The 23,298-nt window shown below is 38.4% G+C and overlaps 1 protein-coding gene across 6 annotated transcripts in view; it reads right to left on the bottom strand.

Annotated features, from left to right (window-relative positions):
• The window catches only part of enah (ENAH actin regulator), a 66,886-nt gene that overhangs the window by 31,166 nt on the left and 12,422 nt on the right, over positions 1–23,298 (bottom strand). For all 6 annotated transcript variants that reach the window (XM_015604835.3, XM_022666301.2, XM_049480751.1 and 3 more), the window contains exons 2-3: positions 19,366–19,531; positions 11,775–11,952 (exon numbers count right to left, since the gene is read on the bottom strand). In XM_015604835.3, the coding sequence (XP_015460321.2) occupies positions 11,775–11,952; positions 19,366–19,531 (344 nt within the window). The remainder of the gene's footprint in view (positions 1–11,774; positions 11,953–19,365; positions 19,532–23,298) is intronic.

The following is a 23,298-nucleotide window of genomic DNA, read 5'->3' as shown; positions in this document are numbered from 1 at the left end:
AAAAACTCTTCCAGCCAAAAACATTGTGGTTTTATCTGGCACAGTTGTGTGTGTGCACAAAGAGCAGCTAAAAACAACACAGCCAAAAGATGAACTTGGAATTGTGCAAGTTAACCACAAACATAGAAGAGAATTTGTGTCTCTGGGGAAAAAGCAGTTTCAGAGCGTCAAAGGATGAAGTGAAGTCCTTCATCCATTAACTTTCCTCACCAGTCAGCAGAGCCTCACTTACGGTTAGAGTAAATGGACAGGGGGCCATTTGATAGGCTGTCAGAAGCGGCCGATTATAAGCCTAGGAAAGGCAGCAACATAGCGATTTTGAGAGACATGTACTCACATCACCCTGAAAGAGCACTTTTATCCTGGACTTCCAAAAAGCAGTCATAACTGAGCATGTGTCAACTTTAAATGGTCCATTATCTACACTTCCAAGACTACAGCATCTTAAATTACATCCTATACAAATGAAGATGAAGACCCTTGAAAAGTAAAAATGAAAAATTCAACTAAAGAAGTTCAGACCTTTTATCAGACTTTGCTGTAACGATGACTGAAATTCCTGCACCTAGTGCAGAATGGGTCTCAGAGATACTTCAGTTAAGCCTCTTGTGGCCTGCTGGTGAATGTGTCAGATTAAATGCCAATGTCTCTGGTCGGAATCCTGTATTCAAGGCTCATATGGTGGGCTGTGTAAGACTGATTTGACAATTACGAGAAGAGTGTTAATTCTCCCAAGTGTTACACAACAAATCAGGGAGACAGTAACACCTTCTGGCACACTGTCTCATTACCACACCCTTAGGCTGTCACACAGCAAGTACGACATGAAAATGAGTCCCAAATTGCTGGTATGAATCTCTCATCTTGGCACTCGAAACTGACTGTTGTGTCCTCTGATTTATTTCACCATTAATTCAGTGATAGGGGCGTGAATGAACAGCTACTATAAGGCGATGAGGAGGCCTGGTTGACATCCCTGTAGTATGATGTCTCAAAATGTATCTCATTCGGCTCAGACCAAGACGTTAGTCTGAAGGCCTTTTGTGAGTGTGCTTGCGCATAAAAGTGAGCATTTATGAGTACATAGGCGTGGACAATAAGTGTTTATTCACTCCTAAACACCAACATTAGTATAAATAAAACTCTTGGAGGAATTTACAAAGCACAGTGTTTACAAAGACCATCCAGTACAGAGTTTATCCAAAAGGATCTCCATTACAGTAAATCAGGTGAGCTGCTGGTGCAAATGAATAAATCCAGGACTTTAACAGCTGACAGCAAATCATGAAAAGAGAACATTCACTTTAATTTATATCTAAAGCTTAGTTCATTCTTAGGGTACTTCAGGCAACTGCAGTGCTTTTGGGGCAAATACTGATCGAGCCACATTAACCATACCGAAAAATTTGCAATGTTCAGGTTTTCATTACTTCAATATCAGTCACATCACCATTATTTAAGGTCTCAAAGTCACCATACCTTCAACTTGCACAATTCTCCATAAAAAAAACATGATTGTAACTAAGTGTCTATTCAGCTCACACAATTTCTTTATTTCTTGAACTACTCACAAGCCTGGAGTGCTCCATCTTACCAAAGCACCACAAAATACAAAGAACTGAATTATTATGGTCTTACTATGGTTTCTTTGGATGTATAGAATGAATCTGAGTATCTAGGATTTAATGAAAGGGTATTTAGTCAGAATCATCTTTAATTTTATTTAATATATTTAATATGAATTAAATAACCTAGTTTTAGCTAAAAACATAAAAAAATAAAGCAACAAAATATATATGAAATATATAAATAAACAAAATGAATAATTAAAATTAAAACTGCAGCACATTAATAGACTGAAAACTAATTTAAATCAAAAACAAGATTCTGTTTAATTGATTTTGTTTAATACATATTTTGGTATCTCTCTTAACTTAATCTAATAATGATCGTTTAATAAAAAGAAACGCTGGGAAAAAAACAACAAAAAATAACAAAAAAAACTATTACAATTCAAAAAACAATATATAATATAAAATCAATTAAATTATGCAGTTCTTTTTTCTACATAATCTAGAAGGTATATTCCAAAAATGGTTTGTTCTGATTTGTGAGAAAATCCAGTTGAACTACCTGCTTAAACCCTCCCTCAATATGTGAGGATGTGTCTGCATGTGTGGTGAATGCTACTAAGTCTGAAGAGACAGACTGTCTGCTTTTTGAGACACTCAGCATCAGAAACGTCTAAAGAATCTCATACGGTGGAGGAAGAATCAGGAGGTACACATTCTATACCTCAACACCTCACATAACTCTGATCCTTTTCTGGGCTACAGGGGGAGACACAGAGTCTAGCAAGCACCAGAACTGAGGTCATCCACCACTGAAAAATCTGACAAGGTTCCAATTACTGCCCCACACGACTTATCCAGGATCACTTCATCCATTCCCACCCCTGACCATGACCACTCAGGACAAGTCAACAAAACCTGCGCCAAGGTCAGCTGCTGCAGCCAATAGGTACCATTGTGGTCTCCAGACCAGACCACGGAGACCACAAATAAGGCACCAACCTGATCCTGCCTCTGCTCCAGGGAGGGTAAACCATAGGGGAGGAGGGGTGCTGATGCACAGTCACCTAATAAAAGAAGCTCTGCTTAGAGACTGCACGGTTGAAAACTGCCCCCAAGAAAAGAAAACATTCTATTTTGTGGGTCAAAGGTGCCCCATGGCAGGCTGTCTACAGAGAACAGAAAACAACCACTCCTCTCCATTCCTGCATGCATGCTAGGCCAGGTCCAACATTTCAGGATTTTGAGAACAGGGTGGCGTCTTGAAGAAATTTTTTCAGTGCATTCAGACCTGAGTAGGTGGCCTGTCTTGCAAAGATCATATTTTCAACACGGGTTTGTAATTTAATTTGATAGGACATCTTCAGACCTGATTTTCATAAATAATACAGTCACAAGTGCTGCTAATTAACAGCAGTCCAATATTTTTTTTCACATTTTAGTAACCAGTTTATGTAAAGTACCATTCTGGCCAAAGTTTTACTGTTCTGTATTTTCTAAACAACTATAATTAAAGCTTAAAAATGTCAATTGCACTAGAACCGCATACAGTAGGTCACATTTCTGTTTCAATGATAATAATTCAATAATGTAGACTCTTACAACCGCCCTCACTTCTGTGTTTTGTAAATAATGTCTGTTAATGGAGCCTAGAGGCCACCAGAGAGCACTCTGCTCAGAACAGCAGAATCATATGATCAGAACTGCATCAGTCCCAAAATATCCAACACCCATTAAACTATACCCAGATATCCCTACTGACTCCCATTAAAGATAATAAAATATTAATATGTAATATTAATTTTAAAATTAGACCCTGGAGAACAAAGAGGCATACTGGTGAAATCCTTCTGCATTTTAATTCACAGATTCAAATTTGATTTTAATATGCTTTGAAATTATCCTTAGTATATTTATATAAGCTAGGCTTATTAAGACTAAACACAGAGTAACAGTTTTTCCTAAAGCTAGTTTTGGAGAAGAGTGTCTCAAAAAAAAAAAAAAAAAGTATTTTTGCTCAAAAAAAAAAAAAGAAAAAAAGAAAAGAAAAGAAAAGAAATACCAGACAGGAAAGTGCACAGTATATATTTTCTAGGGTTCTAGGGCCGTGGGATTCTGAAAAAACAGAATTTCAACAGGGACTAAAATGCATGGCATAAGCAAGATTGTGTGAGAGTGCCCATTCAGAACATCTGACTCAGCACACAGTTAAATCAAACAAACATCCAAAGTAGAGATACAGCTAGAGAGACAGTGAAAGAGAGAAAGTGAATAGAGGAGGAGAAAAGCACGAAATAACAAAAACAGACAAAGTTTTGTTTAGCCTTTTAAACAGAAGTTAGTTTGGCAAAAAAAAGAAAAAGAATGGACAAATGTAAGAGTAATAGATAACCAGTATGATGAGGAAAAAGGTCCATCAGCATTTAAATATATTCCTTACATCCGTACAGTACAACGCTGAAACCACTGTGCAGGCTGATGACGATCGCGGTACGTGGTCATTAACGTCACACTTCAACTCAAACTGTGATAATGTCTACCAAACTCAGCTCTGTTATACCTTTTATGAAATTACTTTAAGAAGGTCTTTTTAGACCCAAGATACCTAAATTAACCTGAGTATCTTTTTTCATGCACTTAATAAAAAAATTATTAGATTCTCACAGTTCCTCATCTCAGCCCCTGATCCAGACTCACTTCTTAAGATGATCTTAGCGTGGCTGATCTTCTGCTGCTGGAAGCGGCACACTCGGGGGGCAGGCATGACTGCCAGCTGCTTCAGCTCTGGTTCACGCTCTGTAAAAACCTGCCTCCAGTTCTTCTTCAAAAAGGTAGAAAATGGGCAGTTTTGCAGGCGAACACCTCAAGCTGATCTGAGGACTGCTATAATTAAGCCCTGTTCTACCAAAACAAGACCACCTCCAGTTCGGTGGGAGATGCAGCCTTGCTAAACTCACACTTAGTTCTGACACTCAGTTGCTTTGACACAGAGAAAGGACTGGGCAGCGCGCGGTGATGAGAGTCTCTGGGTCCAAGAAGCATGAGCTCATCAATAAAACCTTTACCACATGATGTCACTTCCCGTCATCACAATCTTAAAATGGTATGTTGCTGCAACTGAGATCATGTGCTGTCCCAAGTCAAGAAACAAACACATACCAGACACGGGGTACTCTACACCCACTCCCGTTTCATGCCCTGAATTAGGCAGCCAAGACAAAAAAAAAAAAAACTCTTTTTGGTTCAGGAATGCTACGAGTCTCCAGGAGACAGCCCATCAGACTGTTCTAAAAGGAATGGCACGTCTAAGTTTCCCACAAGATGAGAAACTGGTCAGACACCTGTCCTCAGATGCTGTGAAGACTCGAACTGTAAGATGACCTTTTCTTAGACCTCGAGACACAGCGGGACTCTGAAGCTCCTGTAACTGACCGCTTTGTCCCGACACAGATGAAGTCATGCCATGCCACATACTTGACCCTTATTCTCCGCTGTCAACAGACCGTCACAACAGAGTATTTATATCTCCAAAAGTGGCACATACATCTAACTCCTGACATATGATGGTCCGTGTGTATGGTGGCTTGTGTTGAGGCAGGAGGCTATATGCAAGCCAGTGACCAGTACCTAAAAATAAACATCCCAGGAAGGTGCTGATGTTCAGCTGAAAGATTTTTAACCTCACACCTAAGCAACATTCAACAATTTTAGAACTGAAGGGAGAACCACAGAGATAACAAAATCACATTAAGATTTGTCCTAAAGATGCTCAGACATAGGGATGTGCCATTTTTGAATATTGTGAACGATTTATACCCTGAAATATCGTGTTATATCACCCACCCCTAAATACCACAACAGGGTACAACTTTTTGGCTATATTATGTCATTGTGGATCATTGACTTCTGTTACAAATCTGATCAAATGTTTTTTTTTAACATCTCAGTTAAGGATGTGCTATATCATATCATATGCAATAATATTTAATTTTACAGTTTCAGTAGTGTATTCTTAAAACATTTTTTTAATTCAGTGTTTTGTCATATAACTAACAGTATTGTTATCGTGCAAATACCATGAAATATCTTGATATTATTTTAGGGCCGTATCGCCCACTTATTGCATACAATGAGCCTCAAACAGGAGCATGAGTATATCATGTATATATATAGGACTATTTAAAATCTCCAAAATGATTAACACTGACTCATTATATTCAAGCCAAAAATAGTACACATGTTCAGTACACTAGCAGAAGCCCTGCTAGCCGTAGTCAAAGCTAAGACGTGGTAAACCACAATGGCCACACTGGAAGCCATGGTGTTTACTTGTCAATATTCTGCCAAAATAGTTGTCAAAACTGTGCAAGGGTAACACAAGAGCACAGCACCTCCAGACTCAAGATAAAGATATGACAGATTCTGGAACACGGACAGTGGCTTCGCCTGAGGCCCGGTAGAGGAAAGAGAAAGTCAAAAGTGGGGCACAGGGGAGCAAAAGGGAATCCATGATAGTAAAAGGCTAAACTTAGCACAATTTTGCTTCTGCATGGGTCATTAATGTACAAAGCTGTAAACCAACCATAAATATTATTCAAATTATTCCTGAAACCACCATAAAATAGAGTTGTAATTGGCAGTGTAAATTTGAAAATTGTACACCTTCTATATCAAGGATTGGCAATTAGTTTTGGCCCTGGGCCAGATATTTTCCAAGCCATTACGTGGCAGGCCACAAAAAAAATCTGGTTTTGGAAAATAATGTAGGAAAAAATAGGAAAAAATAAATACACAATGATCCTCACGCGCGGATCGAACCTGAGTTGTTAGGATCGCGGCCCTTTAAACTACTGCTGCCCCAGCTAGTGAATTGAGATACAGGTGGGAAAAAAAAGCTTTATATGGAGAAAGGGAGCCCGAGAATGGGCGGTAAAAAGAGAACGGGTGGAGGGGGCATCGAGTGGTCCAGCGGTCTAAAGTGCTGCCACTATGAGCGGGGGGTCGCAGGTTTAAACACCCGATCATGCAGCTTTGCCATCAAGCTGCCGGCGCTCAGGAGGGAGCACAATTTGCCCTGCTCTCTCCCCACATCATTCCTAGGGTGATATCCACAGCACAGGGCATCTGTGGGCTGATGTATCAGAACCGAGCCGCTGCACTTTCCTCCTTTTCAGTATGTGAGATTGTGTAGGAGTATATAAAAATGTGGTGTTTTTAAAGACATTCCACAGTGTGCTGCAGTATACATACACCTGTATCTGCCTCCAGCACTACATGGAACTTCCTATCCTGTTGGTAGACCACAAACACCTGTTCAACTACACCAACTAATCGAATGATTCATCGTACCTGAGGTACATTCATATCCAGCTCAGGTGTTTTATTTAAACCACCGTGATAAACAACCATAAATAGGGTCTTGTTTTGAAGAAGGTTCTGTGTCCTGCTGGCAACAGCAGTTATTTTAAAATCTCCACCAAATATCACACTCAGTTTCACGCTTGCATCTCTGGTGTCACACCACGCATGTGACTTCGCTAAACTTACCAACAAACACAAACAGGATTTGGGAAGAAGTGCCACGACATACCTTTCATCCCCCAGTCTGGCACACACATGCAGACTCTGCCCTCAGGGGAGGGATGATAAATGCTGCACAGATACAATAAATGAATGTAACCTTTTTACCCCCTCCCTTTTCTACTGCAGAGACAGATCACAGCATGGAGACCACTGCAGAAACGGATTACTAGCATTAACCAAGCTGGTCTCTGGGTTTAGACAGACTAGAATAAAAATATCTTCTTGTGTGTGTAACCGAAGTATTTCAGGGCTCTGCCTCAGGTGACCAACCACACAAACAACACTGGACAAATACTCCAGTCAACAATGCAATTCTGTGAATATCCAACAGCTGAAACAGTATGACCAAAAATGTGTATCACAGAATTTTTCAAGATTCTGATGGTTTCATGGTAATTCAAAGTATTTTTATTTTATATTTTTTGCAAGACTGGGCTCTAATGCTAGGGGTACATATTATATAATAATTAAGGCATAAAGAAAGTAAGGCACTTATTATTATTGGGTTAACTGTGTCCAACAAAATTACTCAATATATGAAGGAATTAGACTTTTTTTTTAGCAGAAAAACAGCTAAAGAATGCAAACAATAGTCCTTAAAAACAACTCTAACACCGCCTCCTTGACAAAACTAAATATTTTAAATAGTTCCATAAACACTATAAATGGTCCTAAAATAATCAGTCTAAGTATTCAACAAGATATTTCTCAAAAGCATCAAACAAGTAAGACAAACCTATTAGTATCAGTTTACAACATGTTATTTCTGAAGCCATTAGAGGCAGTACAGTATTAAAATCAGCTACAATTCCCTTCTTTAGCCAGCTAACAAATAAATTCAATTCAGTGTGCATTAAAACTATCCATCAAGTTACAGTATTAATATATTTAAAAGGGTCACTTTTCTGAGTGACTGAAAAACACTAATACAGTGAGGAACAGCATCAGGAGCTCTTCAAATAAAGTGCTGTTCTTATTTCTCTTCAGACAGGACAAAGCGAGATGAGCGTTTTGTTTCACATCGCTGAGCCTCCAGTATGTTAGCATGTTATACTAACTGGCTAGCGTAAGCTAGCGAGCTCTGCCAGTGTGCTTTTTTGGCCTATAGCGGTATTGTGGTATGAGTATTTCATTTATTCATAAGCTAAGCTTTTGTCTGACACCAAACCAATCATTGGGGAGATTGATCACCCTGCTGCTGGATATTGCAAAAAGTGTTATGTTAAAAGTGTTATGGTTAAGAATGTCTCAAATAGAATGTATAGACAGTTTTAAGAGAATCAGAAATAAGCAAACAAGAGCAAAATAATAAATAGACATACAAAATCACTGAAGATGCTCTATAAAAACATTTACATAATATAAACTACCTCATACAGGTTATGCTATATATTATTTAATTTGCTAAATACATTTTAGCTTAGGAAGCTGCACTTAGCCCTAGTTGGAGCTAGTTAATATTGTATGCAATGCAACTAAGACACAATTCCAGTTTTGGGAATGTGACAAACACATAAAAAGGTGTCCCAACAATTTTGACCATATAGTTTGTCACAAAATATTGTGCTTATAGTGTGGGTCTTCCAAACCTTTTTTTTTAATTCCAGCTCAGAGCTTTATCCAACTCCAGCTGCCTGTAAACAGCTTAATAATGCAGACAATGGCGCACGAGTGGGAGAGAGCCAATTAGGCCATCCAGCAAAGGCTGAACCACCTGGGAGTGTCCTGCTGCCTGGTTAGGCTAGTTAAACAATGTTTTTTTGCAGGGGGGGGCGGGGGGGGGGGGGATGAGGGGGGTACTTCATGCCAGAGAGTCAAAGGCAATTTGCTAACTCAGCAGAGCTGATGCTGCATGCCACCCACTGAAAAACAGAGCGAGAGAAAACATATCAAGAGTAGGAAATACAGAAAGAAAACAGCCCAAGGCTCACACTCATTAAGTGACAGCTGTAGATAAGAACAGGATGAAGCTAAGCATCTCACTTCACTCTACCACAGCCACAGAAATGTCTTCTGTCTGTAGGCTTCAATTGTGTGATAATCAGCACATCAATGAAGAAAGCATAATTAACACCACTTTGCATAATTAAGCACATCACTATCAGGTAATTAATAGATGGTAATACAGAGTGTGGATCTGCAGCTTCCTGGGGCGATAACAGGAGCCCAGCAGAGTGAACGGATCACTCTCCATGCAGAGAACAGTGACGAAGAGCTAAAGGGCACTAAGAAGGAGATGCTGCATGTGGATGGCCGTATTTCCTTCATTGACTCAATTTTAAATATCCAAATAAATAAATAAAAAAAAACAATCAGGATTTTTTTTTTAGATTTTTTTTATTAATGCTGAAAAAGGCTACGGTTACTGTCCACTAAATCTAGTCACAGTTTCAGACAAAGCAAAGGGACCCTGCACTCACTGCTTGGTACTTGAACAGTTCCAACCACTTGTGAAAGTGGTGGATGATACAGTCCCTAAAAGGACAGTCATGACATTTGCAAACCAAAAGCTGCAGATGGGGGAAAAACACTGCTGCCTACAATGAAGGACTCCTCCACAGTATCACAGATACAGATACAAAGCGAGCAATGCAGTGAGAGAGGTGAAGAAGCACTATGGGAGGAGACTAGAGTCATACTTTCAGCAAAGTGACTTTAGAACCTGTATGCAGATTATGACTACAAAATCCTTAAAATAGGCTGTGTATTGGGAAGAACTTGACAGTATGTTATGTATCATAATATAGCGGTTAGTTTAATATATTGCAACATACTGTAAGAAATGTGAAATTGTGATTTTTTTTTTTTTGGAAAAAAAACTGCTATAGTATAATTATTATAAAATCTGAGTAAAAGGAAAGTGTACTTTTTATGCAACCAGAACTGTGAGATCAGAAGCCAGAGAACAACACTGCTATCTAGCGGTGAAGGTTTAAACACAACACTAAAAGAACCACCGACACCAATCTTAACATGTAAACCATAATGAATCCACAGTGTTATTCAAAATCGATACAGAGCTGCTATTAAACTGCTCTGTTAATGAGAACTGCAAACCTTTAGCTACTGGTTCATCAGTAGTGGTCAGTATTGGTAGCTCACAACTTTAACTACTGTATAAATCTTGTTAATGTTTCATAGGCTATAAAAAAGTCATATAGGGGTGCAAAAGCCAGTAAGTTCTCCACAATCCATTAAACAAACCTCCACATTTCTTTAAAAGACTGAAGTAACTGATCAGTGAACAATTTACAAATGATAAAGTAACCATGAAAAAACACAAAAGTATCTGTCTGGCTCTACATTTGACTGATGAGACACTGTGCGTCAGTTTAACCCTTTTTTGTGCAGACCAAAAACAGCAAAAAACGCAGCAACCCCCACATTTTTCACTTTCCAATTTGGCTAGGCAATTGTCCCACTCCTTTGTGCATCCCCATCACCAGTGGTGTCTGAGACACTAGGAGGGAGCACCTCCTCTGACACATGCAAACAGCTTTCTAAAGCTGTAAGATTTTGAAAGGTGCCCCTCTTTTAATAGGCAGTGTATTTGGTAAAAAAAAAAATGCTGCTATAAAACAGCATTGCACAAGACAAATAAGAAAAAAAAGAGGTTTTAATGCTCCATTAATTAATTTTGTTCAGAAAACCCTGCAACACCTTTTGATATTGATAGCAGTAGAGCTGTGGGCGTGAACTAGCACTATTTTAACAACTTCGACAGTAATTTGCATTCAATAATGCCCTGCTCATCTCACACTAAGCACAGCTCAGAAGCCTCAACACACGCCTTCCTGCAGCGGCTGCATTGTGCCGTTAGCCTGCTAATGTGGGAGACACCAAAACGGAGCAATACACTACGGCTCAGGATTCACTGATGAAGCCTATCTTGGCAGACAGGGAGCGCCCTGGACCAAAACAAAGCCTCATTCTGTTCCTGATAGAGCAGCACTTCCAGCAATGAGCTCAGTCAGCCTGTCGAAAACAGTGGGCACTGCACTGTCTCAGGCAGTAACACATGCAGCAACATACACACGCCATAATTAAAGGATTTCACCAAATTTTCTAGATTTTAAATACCGCACACATTAAAATGCCGTTTCTCGTTATTGAAGTGGTAATGAGGACCACAGGCATGGTCCCCACACACGCACACACTTGCACAAGGAGCCCACACATGCACATAAACAGCAACCCAGTCCCAGTGACCGGTCCCAGTCAGCCTAATTACAGTTAATTGAGCACAAAAGGCTGAGCCAGGCTCAAACTAAACATATGACCTCACTAACTGAGTGAAAACAAAAGTGCAATTCTGCTCTGCAGAGCACACCACCACGAAACACAAACAACTGCAGATTATTTTCAAAGTAAACTAATTACTTTCCAGCAGTAGAATAAATGCACAAATCACAATGAAAAGGCCTACTTTGCTCCATTACTAAGCAGTGAACACAGAAGACCTTAACAGATTTAGAACTGAACAATAATTTTAGTAATTTCACTTCTAACATTTTTAAAAAGCCTCCGCTAAGCTTTCAGACAGCCCAAAATGACTCTCGACAAGTAACACTCAGTATGAATCCTTCAGCTACTGCCGGAGCTAAAACAGCTCCACCTCACCTGCATCCTGAGAGTTCAGCACCTCCAGGGCGTGCATCATGGCACTGGCAAACACATTAGCGTCCTCCTTGCTGCCGAAGTTAAGGCCGTACACCTGCCGGGCGTCGCGCCACTGGTGGAAGGTCTGCGTGGCCTGGTTATATTTCAGCCCCTTGGGAATGGCACAGTTTATCACCACCTGCCGATAAAGGAGAAGAACATGAGAAACACTGTATGGACTTTTTCCAAGATTAGACCACTACTCCTCAAAGCTACTGACTACTTTATAGAAAATTACAGAAATATATCTATTATCATATCTATAAATAACTTTTCTAATCATGAATTATTTTCATTAAGCAATTATATGTTGACAAAGTATCCATAGTTGTTAGATAGTTGTCTTTATATATAAAGATATACATTATATATCTTAAAAATAATTCCACCAGCAAGATGACTGCGTGAAGAGTATGGTACTTCAGGTAGCCATTAAAAGTGAAGAGATTTTAATTTTGTATTTTATTTTAAAGCAGAATATTATTTTACAATAGGAATAAATACATTTGCAGATTAATAACCCCAGTATTCAGTATTAACAATGAAATCCGGTATCATCATCTGCTACTTACAAATTCAACTACTTACAAAACTTCAGCTCCATGCAAAAACAACTCATCTTTTACAAAGGTGCTTTAGGAGACAAATGTTAAACCAGTGTCCTCAGAGTGAGAGGCTTTTGTCATTCTCTGAAGCCTCATGGCTGTCATGGTCAGTACAGATTTTGTGACTGTAAGAGTAGAAGGGTCAAACAGGAACAAGCCATGAAAGAGGACTCTGCATTTCACCACAGAAACAAAGCACTGTGCAGTTTGTGATGCTCCCACACCATACCTCCCTTTATCCTTCATACACACAGCAGAAACACTCCCTAAGCATGACCCACAGAGATTAAAAGCTGCTGTCTATAAATGAACAGCCCAAAACATTCTGCTCTATACCACCTCTAGGAAGGATTCTCACAGACAGTAACAAAAGTGTTTTTTTTTTTTCCTGAACACTTTAACAACAACATGAGCAACAGTGGTCCTCTCAACACAACAGCAGCATCATCAATCACGGTTTAGGTAGTAACAGTGACGGAGCTACAGGCCCTGGCTTAATTATCCAAGAACACTTTATGAACTTTGCCTGAGTCTCATGGCGACATCATTACGAACCTCTTTCACTGCTTGGCTGCTGTCCCAGCCATTCCCCCAGCCTTTGACAGGAGCAGTGAAAGTGATTATGGCGTGTTATTAATGAGACACTGGACATCATCCTATCACAAGAGCAGGGCACTTGTCTTAACATAAGCCCATTCCCCATCCTTTAGGCCTCAACAGCTTTATGTTTTGTTTGGGATTTAAACAGTGTGTGTATTTGCCCATCACAACACCGTCCAATTGAAGCCAGTTGGTTACATAGCAAATCCTAAGGTCCAGTCATTTTGTGAATGACCTGTGATATTTTCAAATAGATCATTTCACACAATGCAGGTATGTCAGGTAATTTATCAGTCAACTGACTACCCCATTGTGGTGTCAAACATGAAATATGTGTCACCATCTGGTGTGCGTGTGTGTGTGTTTGTGTGTGTGTGTGCGCGCGCATGTGTGCGTGCACGTATGCTTTGCCGCGCTTCAACACCTCACTCTTTTTAGCTAATAAACTGCGCCTGGGATGCCTTATCAAGTAACATGTCAGCAGGCTTCCCGTGGTTTTGATACACTTCTCCCTGTCACAGCAACATGATGAATGTGCATTTCATTTGCATATTATTAGGCCACGAGTGCCTGAAAGGCAAAGAAAATAAAGCTTTTTGTAAACCAAGAGGGATCAACATAGCCCTAAGCACACAAAACATACCAGAGACTCACGGGTAGTGTTGTCGCCACAGTGACGTTAGACAATTCTGAATTATTAAGACGTGTCAAGTGCAGCGCGGCGTCTTTAAGTCCTTAAAGCATTTATCCTTCTGTCAGTTAACAGAGTTCCCTAACAATGTTTTATATAGTAGAACTTTAAAGGATTTTGTAATAAAATGAGCAAAAAAAAAGAAAGAAACACCTGCCATTGTCATTTAAAACAAATGCTAAATGTTTTTGTATCTAAACGTCTTGTGTCACTTACCAAGACCCAAGAAATCTCAGCATAAATAAAAACTGAGATGGTAGTGGCTACGCGATTTACACTCTGCCATCAACTAAAAAAAAAAAAGACTGCAACTTAAGTTAAAAATTTAATTATAACACGGCAACAACACATTTTTAGTTAAATATAACTACGTGTTCATAACACTGAGTAGCTCTGTGGATAATCTTCTGAATTTGAGTGATCTGTGCCATTCACAACAAAACTAAATGCATGTCTCCAAACACAAACACACAAAAAAAAACTTTTCCACATGATATAATGGAGTTTTTATTAAATACACCATTTTGCAAGGTATTAATATAACCTGAGGTTATTTTCATGGCTCATATTAGAAGCAAGGCAAAAAGGGTGACTGAATCTAACTGACATTATACATTTTATAATTTTATGACATTTTTATTTTGCTTTAGTATAAATGTAAAAAACTATGATACTGTGATACTTTCTGAGACTGTTATCGCACTGTGAAAATCTCCCTGCTGACTTTGTATGTTACAGTGGACTCAATATGGACAGTGGACAAATATTTCAAGTAAAAGATACAGGGGTTGGACAATGAAACTGAAATACCTGTCATTTTAGTGTGGGAGGTTTCATGGCTAAATTGGAGCAGCCTGGTGGCCAATCTTCATTAATTGCACATTGTACCAGTAAGAGCAGAGTGTGAAGGTTCAATTAGCAGGGTAAGAGCACAGTTTTGCTCCAAAATATTTCAATGCACACAACATTATGGGTGACATACCAGAGTTCAAAAGAGGACAAATTGTTGGTGCACTTCTTGCTGGCGCATCTGTGACCAAGACAGCAGGTCTTTGTGATGTATCAAGAGCCACGGTATCCAGGGTAATGTCAGCATACCACCAAGAAGAACCAACCACATCCAACAGGATTAACTGTGGACGCTGTAAGAGGAATCTGTCTGAAAGGGATGTTTTGGATTGTATCCAAAAAACATAAAACACGGCTGCCCAAATCACGGCAGAATTCAATGTGCACCTCAACTCTCCTGTTTCCACCAGAACTGTCCGTCATCACAATAAGTTATTGTGATCTAAAACCAGGTGTTTCAGTTTCATTGTCCAACCCCTGTAATTCTAAATATTATGTATGTTCAATAAATGCCAATGTGATTTATAAACTCTACACATGATCATGGTTCACACAATCAATAAAGTAAAGGTACAAAAAAGGACACATTCAGTAAACACCATGATTAACTTATGAGACTCAAGGAAATTTAAACACCAGTGTGCAACTTTGAAAGAGAGGCATCAACATACAGAGAGTTAATCCAACAGCAATCAACACAAGCTGCACAAAGACAGTGCAAAGATCACACACACTTAGAGACCCAATCTCCCTCCATTAGTAACTCAAAGACCTTACTGGAAATCCTCCAGACAGAAACAGGTAGACAGACCTCATGTGCTGCTGCTGTACCCAATTAAACTCTTGGAAAATTAAGTTAGACCCTTCAGAAATACAAGCTAAAATTTTCAAGACATTGAGCTTTGAAATTTTTTTTTCACCTAATTCTGCTGCAGCACATGACTCTGTGCAATGTAATCCTGAGACCTAAAAATATACTCTAACAGAGGGCTACACAGCTAAACACACTCACAAACCTTCTGTAAAAGATGACAACACTAACTAAGCAGGTTAAATGAGCCTTTCAATAGTCTCGGATCATTAGATTGTGCTTAAAAGGGTGTTTGGAGTGCACATATAGCTATCAAATTAACAAACAAAACAGAACCAAAACATTAGATAAAACTAGTTACAAAGCTATTCCTCCAATGGAACGACACCCATATGTTTGTGTGACAAGAACCTAGTTTGTGCCTAAATTTTAAGACACTTCAGTATGTCAAAATTATTTATTATTTTAGAGTTAAAGTCCAGAAGTTATTTATTAAGATTTTTTGTGTATAGATGATATCAGCCTGTGCCTGAATTAAAAGGGTTTGTTTGACAGCACTCGCTGGACTGACCAACCTGAGGAAGAAAAATACATTTAGGTTTAAATAACAGCAGCCTTTAAAGTAACTTAAAGAAAATTGATTATGATAGTCAGCAAACCACTAAAAACTGGGTGTTGCTGGAACACCAGTGTTGATATCTACGGTCATGTATGTTTTACACAACCATTGACTGAGAGACTGTCTTATGGGCAAGCAGCTCGCTGCTTCAAAATCAACACCTCCAAGCTCCACTACAGTTCACCACTGACCACATGGACAAAGAAAAATCCTTTTGGAAGGAAGTGTTTTGTTAAGGAGACGATTTTTAGGATTTTCTAAGGAGATTAGACATTGTGACCAGCTGTATTTTAGGACAATTCTTTAGCATGACCATAAACCATAAGCCAGACGGATGAAACAACAACAAGCAAACATAAGGTTTTAGAATGACCTACCCAAAAACCCTAAATGTGGACTGTGCTTTAATGGCTATGCCAAGAAACAAACTAATTTAACTGTGTCAATCTGCTAAGAACAGCGGTTTAAATTCCAACCAGAGTTCAGCTGGAAGTTTGAGGATGACAACCAAAAGCATTAACCTGCAAACTTTTTGTTGCAAATGTTTTGCAAACTGTAACCTACCAAGATTTTTTTATAAAATAACAATAGTGTAACAAAATTAAAAAATAATTTAGCAAGAAAAATCTATTACAAACCAAAAGTATAGCATATTTAGAAAAAAAAAAAAAAAAAAACATTGGGCGATATCTTCGATTTTTTTTTTAAATAAATCCGATTTTCGATTTAAATAGATTTTTTTTCTCTACTAAAAATCAAATTAAAGATGATAAAGAAATGGTTAAAAACTAGTTCCTATACCTTTAGTTTTCACTTTAATGTCCCCTTTGTGGTTAAAGTGCAACCGGAAACAAGCAAATAACAATTGTAAACAGTAAGAACATCTAGTAACTTTTAGAAAGTTTTCTCCAACATAGTTTAGGTACTTACACAATGCACCCTCAAACTTAAAAATTAAATAAATAAACGCACCCTCAAAAAACAAATAGAAAGAAATAAAATGGTGCCCTTTCTGACAAAACGTACAAAATAGAAAACAAGTACAATTTAATATGCTATTAAGTAAAGTGTTTTCCCCATTGGGTTTGAATTGCAAAACAAAGCTTTTAAATAAGTGCCGGTGTTCTATAAAATTAGATAATTTTTTCTCATTAATATGCAAAAAATCATAAACTGTTGTGCATACAGGGGCGGGGCCAAGCTGGAGCCCACAGAGGAGCGTTGGTGGTGAAAATTTAAACTCAGAGAAAATCGATTTTCATAAAAACACATCGTCCTTAACTGTAAATTTTAATTAATCGATAAAAAAAGATTAACTGCCCAGCTCTTATTCTCGTTTTCAATAATAACACCTTTTTTTAACATTTGAATTTTTTGTGATATTAGGTACAATACGCTATGCCACACCCCTACAGTGCAATACGACTATTCACTGCAGAGGAATAAGAAAGCAGCACTGCTCACCACTTCAGAGCCTAGAGAGTTACAAATCAACACCACTGCTGTTATACGTGGCTTTCCTGACAAGGTCCATGACAGACTGGATCTAGAGGGCATTTGCCACCGTGGGGGTTCTGAATTGTGTTCACAACCCAGCACTGCAGCAGTACATCTACTGCAATATCTTCAGGCAAGTATTTTCATTTTGTGACATTTCACAGCAGCATGTAGATAGCATATATGCTTGTAAATTGTTCTACAGCTAAAACATCTAAAGCAGGGTTTTTTTATTAACACGGTTCATGCTGGGGTCATCTTATCTGTCATTAAGTCTGAACATCTAAGATCTAGACACTACAAAAGCAGTACACTTCCTCATTACCCAGCCAGATGTCAGCATCACAGGATAAATCTAGTAACAAAGAATGGAACAGGTGGGACTGGTTGTCAACTAATCAAAGAGCCACATCATGGAAACGTCAACATGTCTCTCTTTCAGAATACTGTTTTTATAACACATGCCAATGACAACACTAAACTGGAAAAGGCAGTAGTTCACATTGACTAAAAACTATGAAAGTAACTTACGCAAATCAGAAACATGAAAACACCTGGCTAACTGTTGCCATTACTTCTCTAAAGCCTTCATATTTCCCCTAGGAACCAAAAGACAATTCATTTTGTTCCCTAAATAAATAACACATTTATTAGAGGTGTGCCAAAAAATCGATTCACATAAGAATCTTGATTCTCATTTACTACGATTCAGAATCGATTTAAAATGTCCCAAAATCGATTCTGAGGGGCGGGTTTTAGACTGATTTTGGGCTGGGTATTTTTGTTGGACCTGGCAACCCTGGGGATAGCGCTTGTCCTTTCAAACGGAGATCTTCCAGACACACACAGAGCGTAGGTGTTTGAGAATCACCGGTAAGATGGCAGAACAAGCACTATATTACATTAGATTAACGTGTAGTTTCAATGTTTTATGGCAGAATGCTTCATAACAAGCATAAAAAAGATCGCTAGTAGTTAGTTTCAGTAACTGTTAGCTAGCTAACTAGCTAACTTTCCAGTTCCACCTTAAATAACGCTACAGGTGGCAGCGGGCTGCAGCATTTAAGGCGGAACGGAAAAATACAATAAGCTAATCAGAGCTAATTTCAGCTCCTCATCACAGAGGAATTAAGGAATGGACCATATGAATTAATTTCTCCACCTCCTGCCCCCTTTCTGAAGAAATACAACGACCTTAAAGTTAACTAGTTAATCAGCAGCTGCTCCTGAACTTTAGCGCTCCACTGCTATCATCACATCAGCCCAGCAGCGTCACCTACACACCACCGCTAGTAGCCTGGTAATAAAGCAGTGTTATTTATTATTTATTTATTGTTCATTAACGTCATTGTGATATCCCAGTGATTCCTCTGTCACTGAGGACCCACATTCCTGCACATTTTATTGTTTTTGTAACACATTACCTGCTCCAGGACCAGTGTATATTATGGAGGGTTTTTTTTCAATAAGATTCATAAGCCAGAAGCAGAATTTTTTATAATTCAAATCGTTTTGAATCAAAAATCGATTTTGAATCGAATCGTGGCCCCCAAAATCGGAATCGAATCGAATCGTGAGATAGTAAACGATTCCCACCCCTAACATTTATACACAACTCTGTACAGATCTCTTCTCCCTTCTGTGGAACATCTGAACATTTCACAAAAACATTTTTACTCCACTCTGACCTTTAAACAAATACGTTCTGAAATGACATGAGCATGGCAGCATGGTGGGGCTATCTGTCCAGCACTGTCAAAAATAGATAAGAGGATTTTCAAGTAGGTGTGAAAACCATTTGCGACTCTACACACACACACAGTGAAGCTGACAAAGCAGAAATTCAGCGTTCCACCAATGTAAAAGTTGGTCTTTCTTACTTGGTGGTCCTGAATTTTACGGCCCACCACCCGGAAGGCGTTGTTGCCGGTATGGTGATAGATGTGGACTCTGCTGAAACCTGTGGAACCACCAGCCGGAACCCATTTCTTGTTGGCGTCGTCGTACACCATGACAGCAGCCCGCGCCTGACATATGCTCTGCTCACTGCAAAATAACAATAAAAAGAAAGAAAACAGAACAAATCAGTAAACTGAATACAGGAAACATTTCAGTTGCAATAAATTTAACTGGTAAACCCAACGCATACTAGAATCATCCAATAATAATTTAAAAGCTTTTACAACAGGTACACTGAGGATGAGAACACTATTGGTTTCTGTTGTGTAGCTCATCTCACAAAGACATGTAAGGAAAAAGATACGAAAGCCACACAGAACAGTAGCATGCACAGGTCATCAAAATTTGATGGCAGAAATGACTGAGTAATTTATTTTTCATCTCTCACAGTAGTGCTGGCACAATTAATTTGGTTAATTCAAATTACAGTTTTAATGCGTTTTTTAAAAATGGAGTAATTGCGTTTTTGCATCTTTACATACAGACATTTTATCTTTTTAACCTAAAACATCTGAAAAAGCCACTTATTTTTGAAGTGTCACACTGGTTACCGGCGCCTCCCACAGACTAACGCACAAATATTTTATACATTTTAAACATTTTAAACATTATCCTCAGTCTGAGTTCCAGCACTGTTCTAGCACTTTTGACACAAACAGGCGGTGGGATAAAGCGAATATTTAGCTAAAAATATTCCTAACATTTCTAAAAATTGCAGCATCATAGCTCTCTGGTGAGGATCTGTGATTAATTGTGGAAAACAATAATAATCTCTCCTTCAAAGTTTCTTCTGTGACTCGTTTAGTGCGTTATTATTTCTCAATTTTCAGTCAATTACATTTCTCAACAGAATTTCTTTTTACTTACAGGTGAACCTAGTTTTGAACCATTAGTAGTTTGATTTTATTTTTTATAATCAAAAATTGTGAAAAAAAAATCTAAGATTATTTTTTTAGGCCATAACTGCCCAGCACTGTCTCCCATTGCACATTAATTGATGCATGATGAAATGATGACCAAAGTTTATTTGGATACAGACACTTAAACTACAGAGTGATAGTTCTGTATTCTGATCAGACTTAACACAAATTCTACCTCTATGGCACTGTGTAGGTCCCCCTCGTGCCACTAAGCAGTTCTGTCTTTCTGCAGTCAGTGCAGAAAACAAAAGAGTAGCTCTTTTGTGGGATTGGACCAGACAGGCTAGTTTTCCTTCCCCACACGCATCAATAAGCCCTGTGGCTGGTTCCCTGCATTAGCTCCTTTGAAACAATTTCAGTATATATTGATTACTGCAACCCACAAGACCTGCTGTTTTTGAGATGGTCATCTAAACATTACAATTTGGCTCGTCAATGTTGCTTAGCTTATTACTCTTGACCGTATAACCAGCTTGTAACCAGCTTCAAAAAATAATTGTTCACATGCTGCCTCATATTTAGATCTAACCCCTTGACAGAATCACTGTTATTCCCTTTATCAGTCAGAGGTTTTATTGTTATGACTGAACAATGTATGTCTATTTCACAGTATTTACTGAGTTATATTATTGGTCACAACCACCTGAACCACTTTACTGTTCCTGATTTAAAAGACCAAAACAAAACATGAGCTTATTCCAGTCTTAAATCACCTTGACCAGTTTTGATAAAATGTGCCACAATTTAATTACTGCCCTCCTGCTGCCTGAGACAAAAGACAGTACGAGTTTGAAATATCTGCAGCCCATAGACTGTATATTGTCAAATTTTTATATCCTCACAGAATTCGGTTTTTAAAACTTTATTCGGCTCTATTCAAAAAAGGTGTGGTTATGGTAAAAGGGCTGCTTATGGGCGGGACCAATAACAGACCGTCAGCTCCGCTCCTCTCCTTCTCCCTCCTCTCTACTGCGCAGACTCTGGTCTCTGAATCGCCAAAATGGCGGAAGATTTTGGCTTCATTTTCATTGAATGAATGGGAACGGCGACACGGCGTCCATCTTTATATACAGTCTATGCTGCAGCCTGATTCAGACTGACAACAATTTTTCACAGGAGACCATTAGCTTCAATACCATTTACTATCCAGCGGAATTCAAAATTAACAGATCAGCAACAGCAACAGCAAAGAGAACAGCAACAGCTAACCTTTTTAATAGGGAAAATACATACACAAGCATGCATGTAGTGTAGTTATAGCCTTATGATTAAACATGATAAAAGATTCCAGAATATGTGGATGTCACAGATGTTAATCACAAAATTCATCAAATGCCATGATGAGATCTTTGGATCAGCCGCCTGGCAGATAAGGGCTAATCTAACAGGATTGTCCACCGACACCAATCCCTGCACTTTAATTAAGGAGCAGACGTACAGACGGAGACTGTTGGACCTTCGCTATCTAAGAGTCATATCACACAGAAACTGAGGACATAGCTGCTCAAGAAGACACTGCTGTCTTTTCAAGCCAGACTGATGGCAAGAACAAGCCTTAGTATCACGAACAGATCATACAAAAGTACAGAAAATCTCTATATAAAAGATAAAAATATTATTTAAAACATATTTAAATATATATTTTTGTCATTAATTAATTTGGTTGGATGTTTAAATAGAAAACAACAAAAAGAAAATCCTTGACCGAGTGACTGACAAAAAACATTTTGGAAAGAGAGAGCTCAGCTTTTGTGTTTTTCATAAGAAGCACAGTTTTAAAAGGGGTTAAAGCAGTATTTTAGTCATTTTTGAAGTGTAAGTGACTAAAATACTAGTATTTAAATTAACATTCAACTGAAGTATCATAGTGAGAATAATATTTGCACTAATCTTATGAAAGATTTATGCTTGTTTTTGATACCCAGGTTTAACAGTACAGGCACACAACTACGCCAAAATTTACCAAGGGGTATTTTCCATTAAACAATCATTGTATAATCATTATATGTTTACTATACAGTCCATTATATATATTTTTGTGGACAGACGGTTCTGCAAGTTTCCTGCAATATAAATGGAATGGCAAAAACAAAGGAAACACAGGGTCCCATCACGTCAGATTCGACACATTTAGATTTTCCTAAAGGACTTCAATACCTGTATCAAGTTTGGTCGATGAGGGTGAGCTAAACTCTGCAGGGCGGCAGATATATGGCTATGTAGATATATATCTAGGAATTGAAGGGTATGGCATTTGTTTACTTTAAAGGGGTAATAGCATAGATTTGCTGCAGATCCTTACCAACATGAACAAGCATAGCTCTAAATCTTCCCTCATTACAAAAAAAAAAAAAAAAAAAAAAATGGCACTTCAGCAAAAAATTCTTCCAGAAATCAGGAGGGCAGGATCTTGACTCAGCAAACTGCAGAACAGAGCCCACATACATCTCAATATTAAAAACTTATGACAGCATGGCCACATGTGATAATATAGTGAGATAACTAGTAGCTTTTCCCTGGCAGCAATCTTCCTTCAAAAACATAACAGTTAATTAATCATCATTTAAAAATATCTATCCCAAAAGTCAATATATGTCAATGCTTAGCTTGTCGTGTTTTCTTTAAGGCTACTCATTAGCAAAGGCTTTCTGGAAAAAGGATGAATCTTACACAATTTTACACTGATACTATCAGCAAAACCCACGGAATAAGTCCTATACTGGTTTATGTTGTGTAATTACTAAACCAAATCAACATTTACAAAACTATAGGCTTAGGCCCGCTGCCAGAACATTTGCAGCCTCTGCATCCATCTTTCTGCTGGTTCTTTGTTAGGCCTATGAAAAATAGATTAAATACAGAATGACAAAGTGCTTTGCTACTAGAGGTAAGATTAAAATATATGATTTTCCCAGAGATAAATATGCTGAATAA

This window comes from Astyanax mexicanus, chromosome 1, assembly GCF_023375975.1.
Source record: "Astyanax mexicanus isolate ESR-SI-001 chromosome 1, AstMex3_surface, whole genome shotgun sequence".
Taxonomy (NCBI): domain Eukaryota; kingdom Metazoa; phylum Chordata; class Actinopteri; order Characiformes; family Acestrorhamphidae; genus Astyanax; species Astyanax mexicanus.
The sequence above is the reverse complement of the archived record's forward strand: the minus strand, read 5'-3'. Positions and strand labels throughout refer to the sequence as shown.